Source organism: Henckelia pumila, chromosome 1 (assembly GCF_033568475.1).
Source record: "Henckelia pumila isolate YLH828 chromosome 1, ASM3356847v2, whole genome shotgun sequence".
NCBI classification, from domain to species: Eukaryota; Viridiplantae; Streptophyta; class Magnoliopsida; order Lamiales; family Gesneriaceae; genus Henckelia; species Henckelia pumila.
This window is the reverse complement of record NC_133120.1, coordinates 48230125-48247910: the sequence shown is the minus strand read 5'-3', so window position 1 is coordinate 48247910 and position 17786 is coordinate 48230125. Positions and strand designations below refer to the sequence as shown.

Genomic DNA, 17786 nt, shown 5'->3' with positions numbered 1-17786 from the left:
AACAGAACTCGTGCACTCGATCGCATGAGTACGTCCAATCGAGCGCGGCTCGTGATTTGCAAAAATAGAGAATTGGAATTTGAAGCTCGCTCGATCGTGTGAGTACGTGCGATCGAGCGCAGCCTGAAATTGAAAAACAGAAAGTTTCAACTTTTATGTGCGCTCGATCGCATGAGTTTGTCCGATCAAGCGGAGGGCCAATTTTTTTTAAAAAAAATTAGCTCTTGATTTGATTATGTTTTAATTGACTTGATTAATTGTTTATTAATCGTTAATTGTCCTAAGTTGAGATTAGCAACCCGAGGTTCCCACAACAGGTGGTATCAGAGCTTAAGTTTCTCGGACTGGGAATAGATGAGCGGGGTAGATCGAGTCTTCTATTCTTATTTATTTCTTTCTTTCATACTTGTATGGTATATGATTCATTGATTACAGATGTTAAATTGTCACATAATGCTGTGATAATTTGCGAAGAATATGCCGTACAATGTTTTGAATTACATGCTATCTAATTATCTGATTGAAGTAATAACATGTATTGAATGAGTACGAATCATAACTCGATCTCTTGAGAAGGCATAATTGTGCTAATCAGAGGCGGACTGAAACACATTTATTATATCTGTGATTGAATTGTGCACTAATCTTCTTGATTATCAGATATGCCTCCCCGACCAGCACCGAGAGTTAGACAGACATTGACAATGAATCAGCCTGAACAGACGAATGCTGCACAGGTCCCAGTGACAACAACTGAACATGGACAGGGTAATACTTCTACTGATGAGTTTAGTGATGCTAATCCGATGGAGAAACTTCTGAAACGATTCCATTCATTCAAACCACCCAAATTGCAAGGAACTGAGAATGTTGTGGATTGCGAGAACAAGGGGGCAGAGTTCACAATTTTGCAACAGGGACAGTTAAATATCAAAGAATATGTTGCAAAGTTCACAAGTTTGTTGAAGTTTGCTCCCCATATCGCTGTTAGTGACGAAGATCAAGCCGATCAATTCATCAATGGCTTGAATCCTGATGTTTTCACACTTGTGAATTTGGGAAGACCGAATACCTTTGCCGATGCTCTGAATCGAGCAAAGGGTGCAGAAGCAGGAATACTAAAACAACGAGGAGCTCAGTTTGTTCCCCAACCAATGAGACAACCCCAAGAGCAGCCACAGATTCCACAGCCACCTCGATTTGAAGCTGGAGGTAGCAGTAGTGGAAAGAAAAGCTTCTTCAAGGGTAAGAGCAAACAATTCAAGAGATCAGGGTAGTAGCTCTTCTAGTTCCGGTAGTTCTCGACAGTCTAGAGCTGGACAGAGGTCCGATGTGTATTGCACTAAATATGGAGGTCGACATACCAATGAACAATGCCGAGGTGTTTTTGGCAGTTGCCACATTTGCAACAAGATGGGACACTTTGCGAGAGTATGTCCACAGCGAGGTTCTGAAGGTGCTCAGGGTACTGGATCATCTAGACCAGTAATTCAGACTGATAGACAAGTAACTTCGGTACACTCTTTTCAACCACAGCCTGTAGCACAGAGTAGAGGAGGAGGTCAGATGGTGAGTCAACCTCCGAGGCAACAAGCACGAGTGTTTGCATTGACAGAGGAGCAAGCACAAGCGGCACCGGATGATGTGATTGCAGGTAACTATTCTCTTTATGGTTATCCTGCCTATGTCTTATTTGATACGGGTACGTCGCATACCTTCATTTCTGAACAATTTGTTACATTGTATTCATTGCCTGTTGAGTCATTAACTACTGTAGTGTCTGTATCTTCACCATTGGGAAAAAGGTATAGTATCAGTGAAGTCTATTCGAAACTGTGTACTACAGTATGAAGGTAATGAAGTTGAGCTTGACTGTATCGTTCTTGGTTTGTCTGATTTTGACTGCATAATCGGTATTGATATGCTAATCAAGTACAGAGCAACAGTTGACTGTTTTCAGAAGATAGTGAGGTTCAGACCAGTGATGGCTGATGAATGGAAATTTTATGGTAAGGGTGCTAGATCTAAAATTCCCTTGATATCTGTTATTGCTATGACTGATTTGTTACAGAAGGGAGCAGAGGGATTTTTTATCTATGCAGTTGATGTGCTGAAGAATAGTCCGAAATTGACTGATCTACCAGTGGTGAATGAGTTTGCAGATGTATTCCCTGACGAGATTCCGGGATTGCCACCGTACAGAGAGGTAGACTTCGGTATTGAATTGATGCCAGGTACACAGCCGATATCGAAAGCACCGTACCGAATGACACCGATTGAACTGAAAGAACTGAAAGACCAACTCGAAGATTTGTTGGCCAAAGGATATATCAAATCGAGTGTATCCCCATGGGGTGCTCCAGTGTTATTTGTAAGAAAGAAGAACGGATCGATGAGATTATGTATTGACTACCGGCAATTGAACAAAGCAACGGTAAAGAATCGCTATCCTTTACCTCGTATCGATGATTTATTTGATCAATTGCAGGGTTCGTCGGTATATTCAAAGATTGATCTACGATCCGGTTATCATCAATTGAGGGTTAGAGACGAGGATATTCCTAAGACTGCATTTAGAACCAGGTATGGCCATTATGAATTCATAGTCATGCCGTTTGGTCTAACGAATGCACCAGCAGTTTTTATGGGATTGATGAATACAGTATTTCACAAATATCTAGACGACTTTGTGATTATCTTTATCGATGATATTTTGATATACTCTAAGAATATGTGTGAACATGCTGATCATCTCCGAATTGTACTGAAAACATTAAGAGAAGAGAAATTGTATGCCAAGTTATCCAAATGTGAATTTTGGTTGCAGAGAGTTGTTTTTCTTGGTCATATAATTTCAGGAGATGGCATTTCAGTTGATCCGAGTAAGGTTGAAGCTGTGATTAGTTGGCAGAGACCGACATCTGTGCCAGAAATTCGAAGTTTTATGGGCTTAGCTGGTTATTACCGTCGACTCATTCGAGATTTTTCATCGATAGCGAAGCCTATTACACAGCTTACACAAAAGAATGTACCATTTATTTGGTCTGAGGCGTGTGAAAGAAGTTTTATCGAACTAAAGAAGAGATTGACTACAGCGCCGGTTTTGAAAATCCTTACAGGTACTGGTGATTTTGTTGTTTATTGTGATGCTTCTCACCAGGGTTTGGGATGTATTTTAATGCAGAAAGGACATGTTGTCGCTTATGCTTCTCGACAACTGAAACCACATGAAGTCAGGTATCCGATTCATGATCTTGAATTGGCTGCAATCGTTTTTGCATTGAAGATCTGGAGACATTACTTATACGGCGAGAAGTTTGAAATCTTTTCTGATCGCAAAATTTTGAAGTATCTGTTCTCACAATCTGAATTGAATATGAGACAACGACGATGGCTTGATTTATTGAAGGATTTTGATTGTGAAATCAAATACTATCCGGGGAAATCTAATGCAGCAGCGGATTCCTTGAGTAGAAAGGTGTGTACTTTATCCTTGTCTACGGTAGGTGTATCTAATTTGATTGAGGATTGTTTTATTTCTCGGTATGTATTTGAGATAGAAGGCCAATGAGAGTTTATACAATCAGTGTTGAGCCAGAATTGCTGATTCGTATCAAAGAAGCGCAGAAAGCTGATCAGAATGTACTGAAATCAATTGAAATGATCCGATCAGGACATCAGTCTGAATACAAGGTTAGTGACGATGATATATTGTATGTGAATAACCAAATAGTTGTTCCCAATATTACAGACTTGAGACAGAATATTTTGAAAGAAGCCCATTGCAGTCGCTTCAGTGTTCATCCTGGAGGCAGAAAGATGTACAACGACTTGAAGAGTCAGTACTGGTGAAAACAAATGAAGTCTGACGTGACTGAATTTGTATCCAAATGTTTGAATTGCCAACAGGTGAAAACTGAAAGAAAGAAACCAGGTGGCTTGTTACAGAGTTTATCGATTCCTGAATGGAAATGGGATCATATTTCCATGGATTTTGTAATGAAGTTGCCACGATCATCTCTAGGATGCGATGCTGTTTGGGTGATCATCGACAGATTGACAAAATCTGCATGCTTTATTCCTTATCGAGTGACTTATCGCCATGATCAAATGGCAGATCTCTATATTCAAGAAGTGGTAAGACTTCACGGTGTGCCAAAGTTGATTGTATCTGACCGAGATCCAAGGTTTATTGGCAAACGAGGAAAATTATCTCCGAGGTATATTGGGCCGTACGAGATTCTCGAGAAGATAGAAAATCTTGCTTATCGACTCGCTCTTCCTATGTCTTTATCTGGAATACATGATGTCTTTCATGTATCGATGCTAAGGAAGTATATATCTGATGCGTCTCATGTGATTCAATCTGATGAAGCTGAGTTGGATGACACTCTTAGCTATTTCAAGCAACCTATTCAGATTCTTGATAGAAAGACAAAACAACTCCGAACGAAGACCATTCCATTGGTGAAGATTCAATGGAGTCGACACGGAGTTGAAGAAGAGACGTGGGAAGTTGAAAAAGACATGAGACAGATATTTCCTTACTTATTCCACTAATGTGAGTTCTTATTCAGTTTTCGATTATTCTTTATTCTTATGAGCATACAGACTGCATATCTATACTGTTTATGAATTCGAGGACGAACTCATGTCTTAGTAGGGGAGAAATGTAAGGCCCGAGATTAATTAAATTAATCCGAATTTAATTTGATTTTAATCCGAGTATATTTAATTTGAGAATATTTAGAGTTTTGATTTAAATTCTAATATTCTTAAATTATTTAGGATTGAAATTGAATTAAAATAAGGGTCGAGGACCAAATTGCAAATATTGAAGAATGGAGGGGCTAAACTGCAATTAGACTTGAACTTATCAGATTTTTAGTTTATTACTCAGCTTTCAACGTGTAATCCTACAACTATGTTCAGAAAATTGAGAGAAGTCAGAACATAGAAGCCGAGACCTTCATTTTCTTTGAAAGTTGGATATTCAAATCCTTGTAACTTTTGCTCCGGTTATCCGATTTTGATTTCGTAAATTGTTCTGGAATTCTTACAACGAGGGCTTCGATATCGTATAAGTTTTATGATGTTTTATATGAATTTCGAAATCAGTTTGGGCAGAGATCAGGTTTTGAGTTATTGAGTATGTTTATCGTTGTTTATACGATTCTATCTCGAAACCAGATTGAGGAGTTTGTATTGAATGTGTCCAAGCATGATTTCTAGCTTATGATTGTTGTTTATAGCTGATATTATGAAGAGTTTGATGATATATTAGTTGATATATGTTGTACGAATGATTGAAGTGAAGTTAGAAATGATTTCGGGTTTACGTCGATTATCGATTTTCAATCGCTATGCCGTCGAACTGAGTTTTTAGACTGTTTTGTTGGTTTATCTCTGAGCTGAAGTTGTTATCTAGATGATATGAATGTTATAGCATTTTTATTCTTCAGTTTCAGTTGAGTTTGGAAGGCCAACAAATCAAGACGTCGACTTTGTACCGAAGAAGTTTGATTGAGGTTTGAAATGAGTTTGATCGTCGACTCAATTTTGATATGATAGATTGGAATGAAGTTTGATATGTGTATTTTGATTTTATCTTTCAGATTTGAAGAGTTCAATCGAGTTAAACGAAGGTATAATGACGACATCATGAGTTAGGGACTTTGAAACTCAAGAACGTCTATTCTTGAGTTAGCCCATAAAAACCACATACTTGATATGTTTTGATTTATGTTTTGATGTTTTTGATCCATCTCAGGTAGTGGATCTTTGAGTTTGAGTTGATATGATAGCATATTGAATTGATTCAATGCCAAGGTTGCGGTTAACCTTATTTTCTAGCCCGAAATGGCTACAATAGATGGATATTCATATCAAGATCATTTACGAATCTTGATGGAAATGAAATGATATGAATCAATTCTTATTGAAGCGTTGATTACTCTATTTTCTGAGTCGAGTTTTAAATAGAGTCGATATGATTTATTTAACGCTTTCTATATATGTTGGTTATACTGAGAATTGTTTCTCACCAGAGTTTATCCGGCTGTTGTCTTGTTTTGTATGTGTGCATGACAACAGAGAGGACAGGAGCTGATTATCGACGTCATTGACAGCGGGGAGAGAGTCTAGCATGTGAGGACTCGGGTAGTAGAAGGTTTAGAAGCATCAAACATGATAGTATATTGTAGTTTGAAGTATACTTTTGAGAATTACGATAGTTGTGTCGTTTATTGCTTTTTGAACGACTAGTTTGATGTAATAAATGCATGGTTTGATGCTAGGAACTTACTACATGTATATATGCATGTTACAGATTTTATAAACCATGATATGAGTTGGTTTTTGATTATTTTGGATGGAGTTTGCATAGTTGACAGGAACAAAAATTCTGCAGAATTCTGAACAAAACTCGTGCGCTCGATCGCATGAGTACGTCCGATCGAGCGCGGCTCATGATTTGCAAAAATAGAGAATTGGAATTTGAAGCTCGCTCGATCGTGTGAGTACGTGCGATCGAGCGCAGCCTGAAATTGAAAAGCAGAAAGTTTCAACTTTTATGTGCGCTCGATCGCATGAGTTTGTCTGATCGAGCGCAGGGCCAATTTTTTTTAAAAAAAATTAGCTCTTGATTTGATTATGTTTCAATTAACTCGTTTAATTATTTATTAATCGTTAATTGCCCTAAGTTGAGATTAGCAACCCGAGGTCCCCACAGTACTAGTATTTGGTCCTATCTTTCCCTTCATGGTTTCGGGACATTGAGCAATTCTGTGTCCTATTTTTCTACAGTTGAAATAGGTACCAGTGTTCCGACGACATTCCCCTTCATGTCGGAGGTGGCAGGTGAGGCATAGCTTGATATGTGGATAGTTTGGAGCAGCATAAGTTTTCTTGAAGGATTCATCAGAATTTTTCGGACGCTTGGACACATGTTCGTGTGAAGAAGATTGGCCAGGCAGTGGTCGTTTGTTGTGGAAGTCATTCTCACGACGCTTGATATCCGATTCAGCTCGGATGGCCGCTCCCATCAAGTCTACAAATTTGGCAGGCTGATAAACTTCTAATGCCGATTGGATTCGGCTATTCAACCCCTTCTTGAAATGGTGCAACTTCAGATCATCATCTCCCATAATTGTTGGGGCGTAAGACCCGAGCTCATTGAACTTGAAAGTATATTTCGCCACTGTCATGTCCGGTGTTTGCGTAAGATTCTCAAAATCGCTCATCTTCTGCATTTTAACTTCAACTCGAAAGTAATGTTTCAGAAATGTGTTACGAAACTTCTGCCATGTGATGGGTCCCACAGCTAACATAGCTGGTGAAACGGCTTCCCACCATTTCCTAGCTTTGTCCTCCAGGAAAGGAATTGTCAGATCCACTTTAAGTGCTTCAGGGACTTCGAGTAATCGCAGTTGGTCCTCCATCTTCTTCATCCAATTTCGTCCCACTTCTGGGTCGGCATCTCCCTTGAACATTTCAGTTCGATTCTTGCAAAGAGACTCATAATGAAATTTGACTCCATTCTGAGCAGGTGGTGGAGGTGGCGGATTGCCATTGCCATTTCCGTTAATGTTTTCCATCCCTTGGATAGTTGTTGCCACTATTGCTGCAATAGCCTCAAGGTCTTCTCTACTAAGGTTGACTCTTGGAGGTGGATTCAAATTATCCCCCTGGTTGTTGTTGTTGTTGTTGTTGCGAGAGTTTCTAGGGGGTGCTCCGGCCATTTCCTACAGTAAAGGAGTTCTAAGAGTTTGTCAAAACATGATACTTTAAGAAGAAAGGAAATAGCGAAATAAATGAATCAATAAATAATCCAAAAGATAAAAATTATTTTATTTATTCCCAAAATGTCATGAAGTTAAACAAAACAAGTCAAGTCTCAAAACACCAAGATATCAGAACCATGTTGAATAAAAATAGTGCTGAATAAAAAGACTAAGCTAGGTGATAGTCTAATCTATGATTTCTCCATCGCCCGCGGCTTCATCTTCTGCCGGAACTTCTTCTGGGTCCTCATTTCCAACAAGGGCTGCCATAAGGAGCTGATCAATGTACTCGAGTGCGGCTAAGTTCTGCGCCTCAAGGTTTTGCACAGTGTGTTGCAGCTCTTGCACTTGATTTTGCAAACCTTGGATACGGATTCCCGACTCTTGACACCTTAGTGCCTCTTTGCGTTCCACCTCAAGGAGTATGGCTTTGAGTTCCTTCACGTTAGCTAGGGCAGATGCTAGTTCCTTCTTTGTTTCCTCGTGTTCCTTCTCCTCCTTATTGAGGTAATATGCAAACCTTTCCACATCGGCTTCAAGGTGGTCCTGATGCTCCTCCATCTCACTCTTGTTCGCCTTTAGCGTCTTCATGTTTTCAATCATTTCCTCTTCCTCGTATTTCTACACGTATAGCAAAGACCTCAATGATTCGATAACTTGATCCTTGCTTCGCACAATGTTTTTGCGAGCCGTAACTTTGGTGCGAGCCATCTTTCTAGAATAAAGAGGAATGTGGAATGAGTTCAAAGTTAGAATTCAAAGTGATGAAACTTCAGGCAGAATTGATATAGAACAAGATTTTTAGGCAAATTTTCCAAAAAAGAAAATTTTGAGATATTTTCAAGGATCGAAACTACTAATCACAAGGAGTATGAGACAATCGACGGGATCAAATTTTGAGTTTCCCATGAAAAGTTATAGGCAAAACAAGTATTACCAAAAATAACAAAAACGCGAATACAAGGGTTCAAACAAACGAATTAGGGCTAAAAGCGTCACTGGTCATACAAAGTACGAGTTTGACTCGGAGGGTCGGTTCGGGCCAGGATACGCTAGGCTTAGGTCGAAATTTGACAACGTCAATTTTTTCGGTACGGAATCCCATCTGGATTTATGAACCAACCTGGCTTTGATACCACTAAAATGTCACGCCCCGAGACCGAGACGTGCCACCGGCGTTGTTTCAAATTCACACAAATTATAAAACAACCAGCCTCGTAGTACAGTATATACCAAACCAGTATTTTTCATAAATTAATTCCAAAAACATCGTCTTTACAACTCGATAATTCCAAAATAACGAAACTAACAAAACTCGCGGAAGCGTTTAATAACCTAAATAACAAAATATTAAATGAAACAATCCCAAAATAAATAACAAAATTAAATCCTAAAGTTCTTTCTTTCACCAACCCCAAAACTGGTCTTGTTCTCGATCCTCTAATTCTTCTTCTGTATCATCTGGGAGGGAAAAGTAAGGGGGTGAGTATTTTGGGAAACACTCAGCAAGTGGGGGCCGTTCAAGACATATACCAAATATATGCAAAAATATAGAATCATAATCGTGAACATGAACATAAACATAAACACAATTCAATACTTGGGCCATCGGCCATAACATCATCATGATACATAAACTTTCAACACATGAACATAAGTACTGAAATTCATCTCCTTTCCTTAGTTTACTGTCTCCTATATGTTAATCCTCTAAGGAGCGAGGCCATGTCCAATATGTTAATCCTCTATGGAGTGAGGCCATACAACGGTTATCACCCCACCGTATAAGGGTCATATCATTATCATATCCATTCGAATCCTAACAGTGCCCGACAACATGCATAACACAACACGAACCAACATGACACGAACAAAAGACACATGATCGAACAAATTTCAAAAACAAAATACCATGACTCCTCAATGAATATTTTTAAAACCAAATCAAGAAATATACATACAAAAGCCCACTTATCTTAGATGTGTACAGAAACCAATAACCTTGAAAAGCCTGAACCGAAACTTCAATGAAAATTCGAAAGTACTTCTCGAGACCCACCAATCTGTGAACCAATCAAAGCAAGCCTTTTCTTTTAATTTATTTCCAACTCACAAATCTTCTCTGACAACACTTTAAATCAATTCTTTTTCCTTCCCTAGGCCACCTACGTGAGATTAAACAACACTTTTCTTTTGTACAATGATGGCTTCGAGAAAAGCAAAGAAAAGGACTAAATTTTGGACGGAAATATGGATCAAAATTGCTAGGCTATCTGACGCAAGTAATATGAAGGAAAATTTAGGTTCTAGTCTCGAAAATAGAGAGAAGAATTTGGAAGATTTTTTAACGTAATTCTTGTGAAGGTTGAGTCTGTATTTATAGGCACACAAAAGAATTAATGATAGACTAGGATTATGACTTTTAAAGTTTGAATAAAAATCTATCTCCAAAGATTTGACTGCATCTAAATCTTGATCACCTATCTCAATAATATATCATTATCCCTAGATATCATGAAACCTAATAAAATCTAAATATTATCTCACAACATAATATCTACTAATTATCGTAAATAAATTAATAAACAATAAAAGATCTTAACCTTAAATTAGGAAAAGTTTACGGTCTTCACAAGGATGGAATTTTGTTGATTTTTAGAACGATTGAATTCTGCAGCTCCTCCAAGTATGTTTTGATCCTTGAATCTGACCTTTTTTTTTGGTTTCATAGTTGTGTGTTTTTGAGTTCTCGTTTATATATTCTTGCTGATAAAAAATTTCTTCTTACCCAGATGGATTTGCTTCTTAAGTCGTTTAAGGGTTGAAACGATTGAAACGAGCTTCATCATTTAGTACTATCTCAAGCTGGATGCTAATCTATGTTTAAACGAGTGTTCCAAACTTATCAAGATTAGTTCATATATATAGCTCTATTTTCTTCTGTGATTGAATTAAAATTAGAATTTTGATTGATTTGTAATACTGAAAAATTGTATATTAATTTTATTTTTGAAATTTTAAATTTTGATTGATTTAGAATATTGAAAATTTGCATATTAAATTTAATTTTTTTTGTTTTTTATTTTAGAAAGACAACGGATTTTCATCCTTGTTGTATCTAGTGTAAAATACTGTTGTTGAAGACCTTGTTATTTAAAAAAGATGCTCAAAGACAACGGTTTTTAACTCAAACGAGAACGTAAAAAATCCTCTGTCTTAGGCTCAGAATGACAACAGATTTAAAACTGTTTTCGTTGGTCATGTTTTTTACAACACCGTCAGTTACAACGATTTTTACCCCCTAACGACAACGGATTTTTATCCGTTGTCGTTTGCCCTTTTTTTGTAGTGTATATATTTCTACCACTAGTTCACAAGTTTTAGTGCATCAGAAATACATGTTTCAAATTCATACTTTGAACAAATAATACACATGTTGGAATCATTTAAAACATATTATCAGGATTTAAAATAGAATTCCCACTTACTTAATTTGCTAAAATATGTTTTGTAGTCACTTCAGAACTGCTTCTCAAGCTCGAACTGCTCAACTGCCTGCTAAAAAACTGATCTCCTTTTACTCGAATTCTGCTTTCTTTCACTCGAATTTGAGTTGTTTATGCTAAGAATTTATATTCTTTGAAAAATTGAGTTTTATTTATTGGCAAAAATATTCTACAGTTAGGTTCCCATTTAATGTCACTATTTTCCATGATCTCGAGTTTAAAGTGTCAGTTAAAACTTTGAAGTTGCAATTGGATTGTTGAAATTTCAGTCTAGCTAACTGGACTGGTCAGCCATACTGAACCTAGCTGAACTCATCTATTGAACTGAACTGAACTAATCTCATCAGTATAATTGAATTAACCCGAACTGAACTGAAATTGGACAATCTACCGTGAACTAATCCAAACTTAACTGAAGTGAATTAAGTGAAAATTTGGGTTGTCACAACTTGTGAGGATTTTAGGCATTAAATCTTATAAGTTGGGAGAACTTTTGATATGGTTTGATAATTCCAACTAGGTTTTAACATGGCGGAAGCTGGAAATTAATCATTTATGTTTATCTATTTGCGATTTTGGTCTTTAATCATATCAAAATTTTGTTTTAGTTAGCTATATATCCTTTTTTTAAAAAAAAAATTAGTCATTTTTTAACATTGTGTTGATATGATACCGAAATATTGTTTGACGTATCGGACGTCACATCTGCAGTCCTATGAATAAAAATAGTGTAATGATCAGAAACGTCCTTTGTCCCAAAATAATACAGGAGACTATATGAAAAACGTAACATAAATAATAATATTAGTGGCATATATATTATTATCAGGCTGAATGCCCTCTCTGCAGACTTTGAAACAAAGATTTCGAAGAAGAAACTGTCCCAAACGCACCCATGATCACCCCAGCAGCGACCAAACCCCCATTCAGAATCATCACAGGTCGGGTAATCTCCCCCCAGAATATCTTCATATAGAAAACGCAGGGGAAGACGACGCAGATCCCGACACTAACCAGAGAGCCCGTGAGGCTCAAGACGTGCTCGAAATACGGGACGGAGAGCGCGAGGAAGAGTATGATCAGCAGCATAATTGATCCGATGATACCCCGCACGACCATCTTCGTCCGAGGCTTCATGGAGTTGGGTAAGTTCCGTTCCATCTCGATCGCGAAAGGGGCGAACTCGAGAGCGTATTTGGTCATGGGTGTGAGGACTGTTGCCCAGAGGGCTATCTTCGTGGCGGCGCGGCTGGGAGGCATACTTAGGGTGATCTGGGAATTGACTTGCGGGCCGAAGAGTTTTGCACCCATGAATGCTAGAGATATGTAGAGGGTGGTCACAAATGAGAAACTAGCTATTGATACCTGCAAACCAACATAAAATGAATAATATTTTATTAATTATTATACTTTCCATCAGTGATATATAAATTTAATATACATATATATATATATATATATTATGACGTGTAAGGTTATATGTCGTACATCTAGCATTTTTCTTTTTTTATAGTACGTACGTAGTTTAAAATATTGAAAAATAAAATAATCCAAAAACTGTATTTATAAATAATATACCGTAGAATTAAGATATATATATATATATATATAAAGATTAGGAGAGAACATATATAACAATTTTGATCTCAAATAATAGGGACTTTAATAATTATTTTGGCACAAATAAAATGAAAGAAAAAAAAATATTTTTCATGTTCAGAAAAGTATACAATTTTGTGATTGCATGTATCCTTTTTGGCTAGTTTTTTGTTTTGTTTTGTTTTGTTTGTTTCTAATTTTTTTTTTATCATGAATTAACATAGAAGAGCTAAAGCATCCAAAATTCATGAATCGAGAACTGTTTTGACATTTTTGTATAATTGATCTGAATATGGAAAACTAACCTTTGTGAACTTGGAGGGATCTTTCATGGCGGTGTAAATGTTAGGGAAAACAATATGACCGGCGTAACTGAATATATAAAGCCCAGAAATCGCCGGAATGTTCCGAACCCTCAGCGCGGGGATCTCATACTGCGCCTTCACACCACCAAACGCCGCCGTCCACGCCACGGTCACGAATATCAGAAGCGACATCACAATCCCACCGGTGGACAGAAACGAGATCGACGAAAGATCCCTCAGCCACAAGCTCGGCAGCGCCACCGCAACAGCGACCGCCGTGAGCATCTGCGACGGCGTATGCATGCCGATGGTGGAGAATACCACAGCTAGGTTGTCGTGGAGGGAGATGGTGTAGGAGACGAGGGCCATGAAAATCTCCATGTAAATGAAGGATTTGGTGAGGATTCTCCCCTTGGTTCCGAAGGCGTGGTGGCCGATGTCTTTGTAGTCTTTGGATTTAGGGTTCTTCTGCAGGCATTTGCCGAGGAGGTCCGACGTGTACGCGCAGGCTACGCCCAGCGAGACAAGGAGGAAGGAAGAAGCCCATCCTCCTTTTTGTAAGGCATACGGAGTTGATAGCTGCCCTAAACCTGTTTGACAAATAATATTTTTTAATTAATAAATGGGGTCGGATACGAGATCTGTCTCATTCTCATAGCAGTTTTTGTGAATTGTAAGTGAGATGAAATATTTGGATCATTCAATTATGGTTCAATTTAGTTTGAACAATTCCGCATGATAAATTATTTCGATTTGGATTTATGATTCGGACCGGAATATGATCAGGAATTAATATCTACACCATTTATATATCATATAATTGGATGAAATTAATAATCCGCACGAGCCATGCACGAATCACATTTTTGGTTTTGTATTAAGTTGTAACATGCATGTTTTTATTTTTATCATTTTATGAATCAATTTACGGTCTTAATCCACTAAATTTTAATTTTTCCCATTTTTTATTTAACATGAACTTGCTTGACTATATACATGCATGAGATAATACAAGTACCCAGAAATATGATAGATAGAGAGTTACCAATAAGCATCCCAATCATGTTGATGACTGAGTGAAGAAAAGAGCTGTTGGTTTTTGCATCACACTTGCCAGTTAAATCTTTCTCGTCAACATTTTCTAAACTTTCCAAGTCTTTTGAGCTCTCAACCCTGCATTTCACCTCCTTCGTTTCTACTGGTCTCGGAGCATCATCGGTTGTTTCGGTTGCAAACACTTGATTCTGATGCGATACTAAGTAATCGGAGTTGATAGGACAAGTATGTTGTTTGTTAAAATTCAAGATCTTTGCCCACATTTTTTGTTTTCAGAGTTGTTTGTTACTTTTATTTTATCAATAAATTAAAGTTGAATGTTCATTGAGAGAAAATATTGTGTGCATTTATAGATGGGAATTTATTCTTTCATGTCATCATTCCCTCTTCCTCGTATATTTGTAACAACATGTATTAATATTCCTACCTGAAGGTCTATACGGAACCAAAATAATATGTAAATTGTTAGATCAGAGTTTGACCAATGATCAGGAGTTCAATTTCTTCTACTAACATATTTTTTGACGCGCGAGTCTGTCGCACAAGGCTTGTTTAAAGCGGTTTACTTGGCTAGTTTAATTTGCAGCTATTGAGTTAGCCCGAGGAAGGGAAAAACATGTAAACCGACGACTATATATTTTGTTGTATCCCATGAAGAAACTCTGATACCAAGTTGCTTATATTTCGATCGATATCACAAAATTTTAGGATATAAAATCCAATAAGTTGAAACTATCCAAAAAACATTGAGTCAATTTATGTATATAGTTATTAATCCAAAATTTAAATTTATTGTTCCAATATATGTATTTTGTTACTTCTGAATTTCATGGATCCGATATGTATTAATTCACCTCTTTCATTTTTAATAATATTCATATAGTTCAAATTCTTACAAAATGGAATCGAATGATGCGTGTTCGCTGACGACGAATCCGAGTATTGATCATGGTATATATAAATAGGTGCAATGACGATATACATGCAAGGCCGCAAGGGGAACAGCATATTCAGTACTAGTTGAAAAAAATGCTAAGCTAATTAGTTGCTAAAAGCGAATATATTCCATGCCATACATATAATGTCTATCTCCAGACATCTGATTCCGACACCTTAACAAAATGCAAGTAGATTATAAATTTAAAATTTTAAAAATTAAATTGAAATTACATTTTTGGTAATCGAGCTGGGATCAATTAACTATTGATATCACCCGAAAAAATTGGGTAGATTGGATGGACAACTTCCCGTGTATCAAGTAGATTTCTTCCTTGCATGAGCTAAGTAATTACATGTGGTCAAAGCCCTGTCCTTGCTGAAATCTACACACACTCGACGAAGGAAGGTTAGTGGAGTACCGAAAGATTTTTCGACGTGATCACTCTGATATTCAAGTCAGTGACGTGCTCACACGAGAAAGAGAGAAAAAAAAGAATGTAGAGAGTGATTTTAGAGATGAAGTGAACTTCCTATTTTAACCTCTGCTGGGATATCCATAGGGCCTCGAGTGGTGGCCTTCCGAGATTCTCTGGTAGTGGCCACGATGCAGGGTCATGGGCCATGTTCTCGTCTTGCCAGACTAGTACCAGTCGTGGAATGGAGTGTGTCCCCTGATTATCGGTGTACGTGATCCACGATGAATTGTCTTGGTCACCTTAGTTGATCGGGGAAGACCATCTTGCAAGTACGTACTCTGGCTTCCTGGATTCTCCCTACCCGACTAGTGTCACTAGTGTCCGATGTGTTGGGATTGGGTGTGTGTATAGAGGGGATGATGAATACACACTCTTAAAATATTTGCTTAAAAATGACCAACTAATGCAGCTGGCCGAGTAGGTATCAATCAACTTGTAAGGCCCGATATTATTGGACTTAATCCGAGATTATTTAATTTTAATCCGAGAATATTTAATTTGAGAATTTTTAGAATTTAGATTTAAATTCTAATATTCTTAAATTATTTAGGATTGAAATTGAATGAAAATGAGGGCTGAGGACTGAATTGCAATTTATGAAGGTTCGAGAGGCTAAATTGCAAATAGCTTGAATTTATCTAAATATTAAATGATTACTCAGCATGTCTGTGTGTATGTTCCATATCTATTTAGCCAATTTCAGAGCAGAAGTCGAAACCTTCTCTTTTCATTTGATTTTTGATTTTCAAAACCTCATATCTTTTGATCCGATTGTTCGAATTTAATTTTGAAAATAGCGCTGCGATCCTTACACTGAGGGCTTCGATTTGACGTAAGTATTATTGTGTTTCAGCATGTTTCTAAATCATGTATGTGAAGAGAATCAGAATTCGGTTACATATTTATGTTCTTGAGTTTTCTTATCTTGTATGTGCAAAACCGAATCGAAGAACGGATATTGGTTGTAGTTGATATGATGTCCAGCATATGTTTCTAACTATATAGGCTCTGATATGTTGGTTTATGCTGATATTTATGTTGATATATTGGTTATAAGTGATGCATGAAGTTAGTTATGAGCTCGATATCGTGTCGGTTCTTGATTTTCAATCGCTAAGCTGCCGGGTTATGAATTGATCGAGTTTGAATATTGAGTATTGAGCTGAGCTTGATTGTATATTGTTCTGTTATTTATGGCTTATGATTACTTCATTTCAGTATTGATAAGAGATTGACGATTCGAGAGTGACGACTTTGAACCGAAGAAGGAATTGAAGAGGTTTGGAGTTGTGTGATTGTGGGATTGAATGAGGATTTGATTATGATTTTGAATGGAGTTTGATCTATATGTTCTTGTTGTTATGTTTCAGAGTTGAAGCCTCAAGAACCGAGACAAAACAAGAAGGTATAATATAACATCGAGTGTCAGGAACTTGAAACTCGAGAATGACACTTCTTGAGTTATTCCGCTAAATCACATACTTGTTATCATTTTATTATCGATGTTGTCGATCCATCACAGGTAGTGGATCTTTATTTGATATGAGATGATATGTTATATGAATCGATTCTTTCCAAGGTTTGATGAACCTAATTTTCGAGTCAGATTACTACGATAGATGGATATCCATATCAAGATCGGATACGAATCTTGATGGCAATGACATGATATGAGTCAATTCTGTATATATGTATGCGTTTGATTACTCTATTCTTGAGGTGACATGTTTAGAGTCGATATGATTTATGTTAACGCATATATATGTTGATTATACTGAGATTGTATTCTTACCGGAGTTTATGTGGTTGTTGTCTTGTTTTGTATGTGTGCATGACAACAGATGGGGCAGAAGCTAGTCAAAGACGACATTGATAGCTCGGGAGCGAGATTTAGCAAGTGAGGACTCGGGTTGTAGCTGAAAGAATGTGCCTTAGAATGCATCAAACTTAGTAGAAAGCTAGAGACTTGAAGCACACTTTTGAAACTTTGTGTAGCTTGTAGTTTCTTGTCTTTTTATTATCCGTTTGTTGTAATAAATGCATAGATTTATACTTGAAACTTCATGTATATATATATGCATGTTTTAGACTTCTTAAACCATGATTTGAGTTGGTTTTGGATGA

The 17786-nt window shown here is 37.2% G+C and overlaps 1 protein-coding gene across 1 annotated transcript; it reads right to left on the bottom strand.

The window, feature by feature from the left end:
- Positions 1-12101: 12101 nt before the first annotated feature.
- On the bottom strand, positions 12102-14525 carry LOC140876185 (amino acid transporter AVT1H). The gene is made up of 3 exons (XM_073280073.1): positions 14237-14525; positions 13192-13781; positions 12102-12652 (listed from the first exon to the last, which is right to left on the bottom strand). The coding sequence occupies exons 1-3, from the start codon at positions 14508-14510 to the stop codon at positions 12113-12115; spliced, it is 1404 nt and encodes a 467-aa protein (XP_073136174.1). The 5' UTR covers positions 14511-14525; the 3' UTR covers positions 12102-12112.
- Positions 14526-17786: the final 3261 nt, after the last annotated feature.

Coding starts and splice junctions, on each gene's coding strand:
- LOC140876185 (XM_073280073.1), bottom strand. CDS start 14,510: ATGTGGGCAAAGATCTTGAATTTTAACAAACAACATACTTGTCCTATC. Junction 13,782..14,236: donor CATGATTGGGATGCTTATTG/GTAACTCTCTAT, acceptor TTTGTCAAACAG/GTTTAGGGCAGCTATCAACT. Junction 12,653..13,191: donor ATCCCTCCAAGTTCACAAAG/GTTAGTTTTCCA, acceptor GTTGGTTTGCAG/GTATCAATAGCTAGTTTCTC.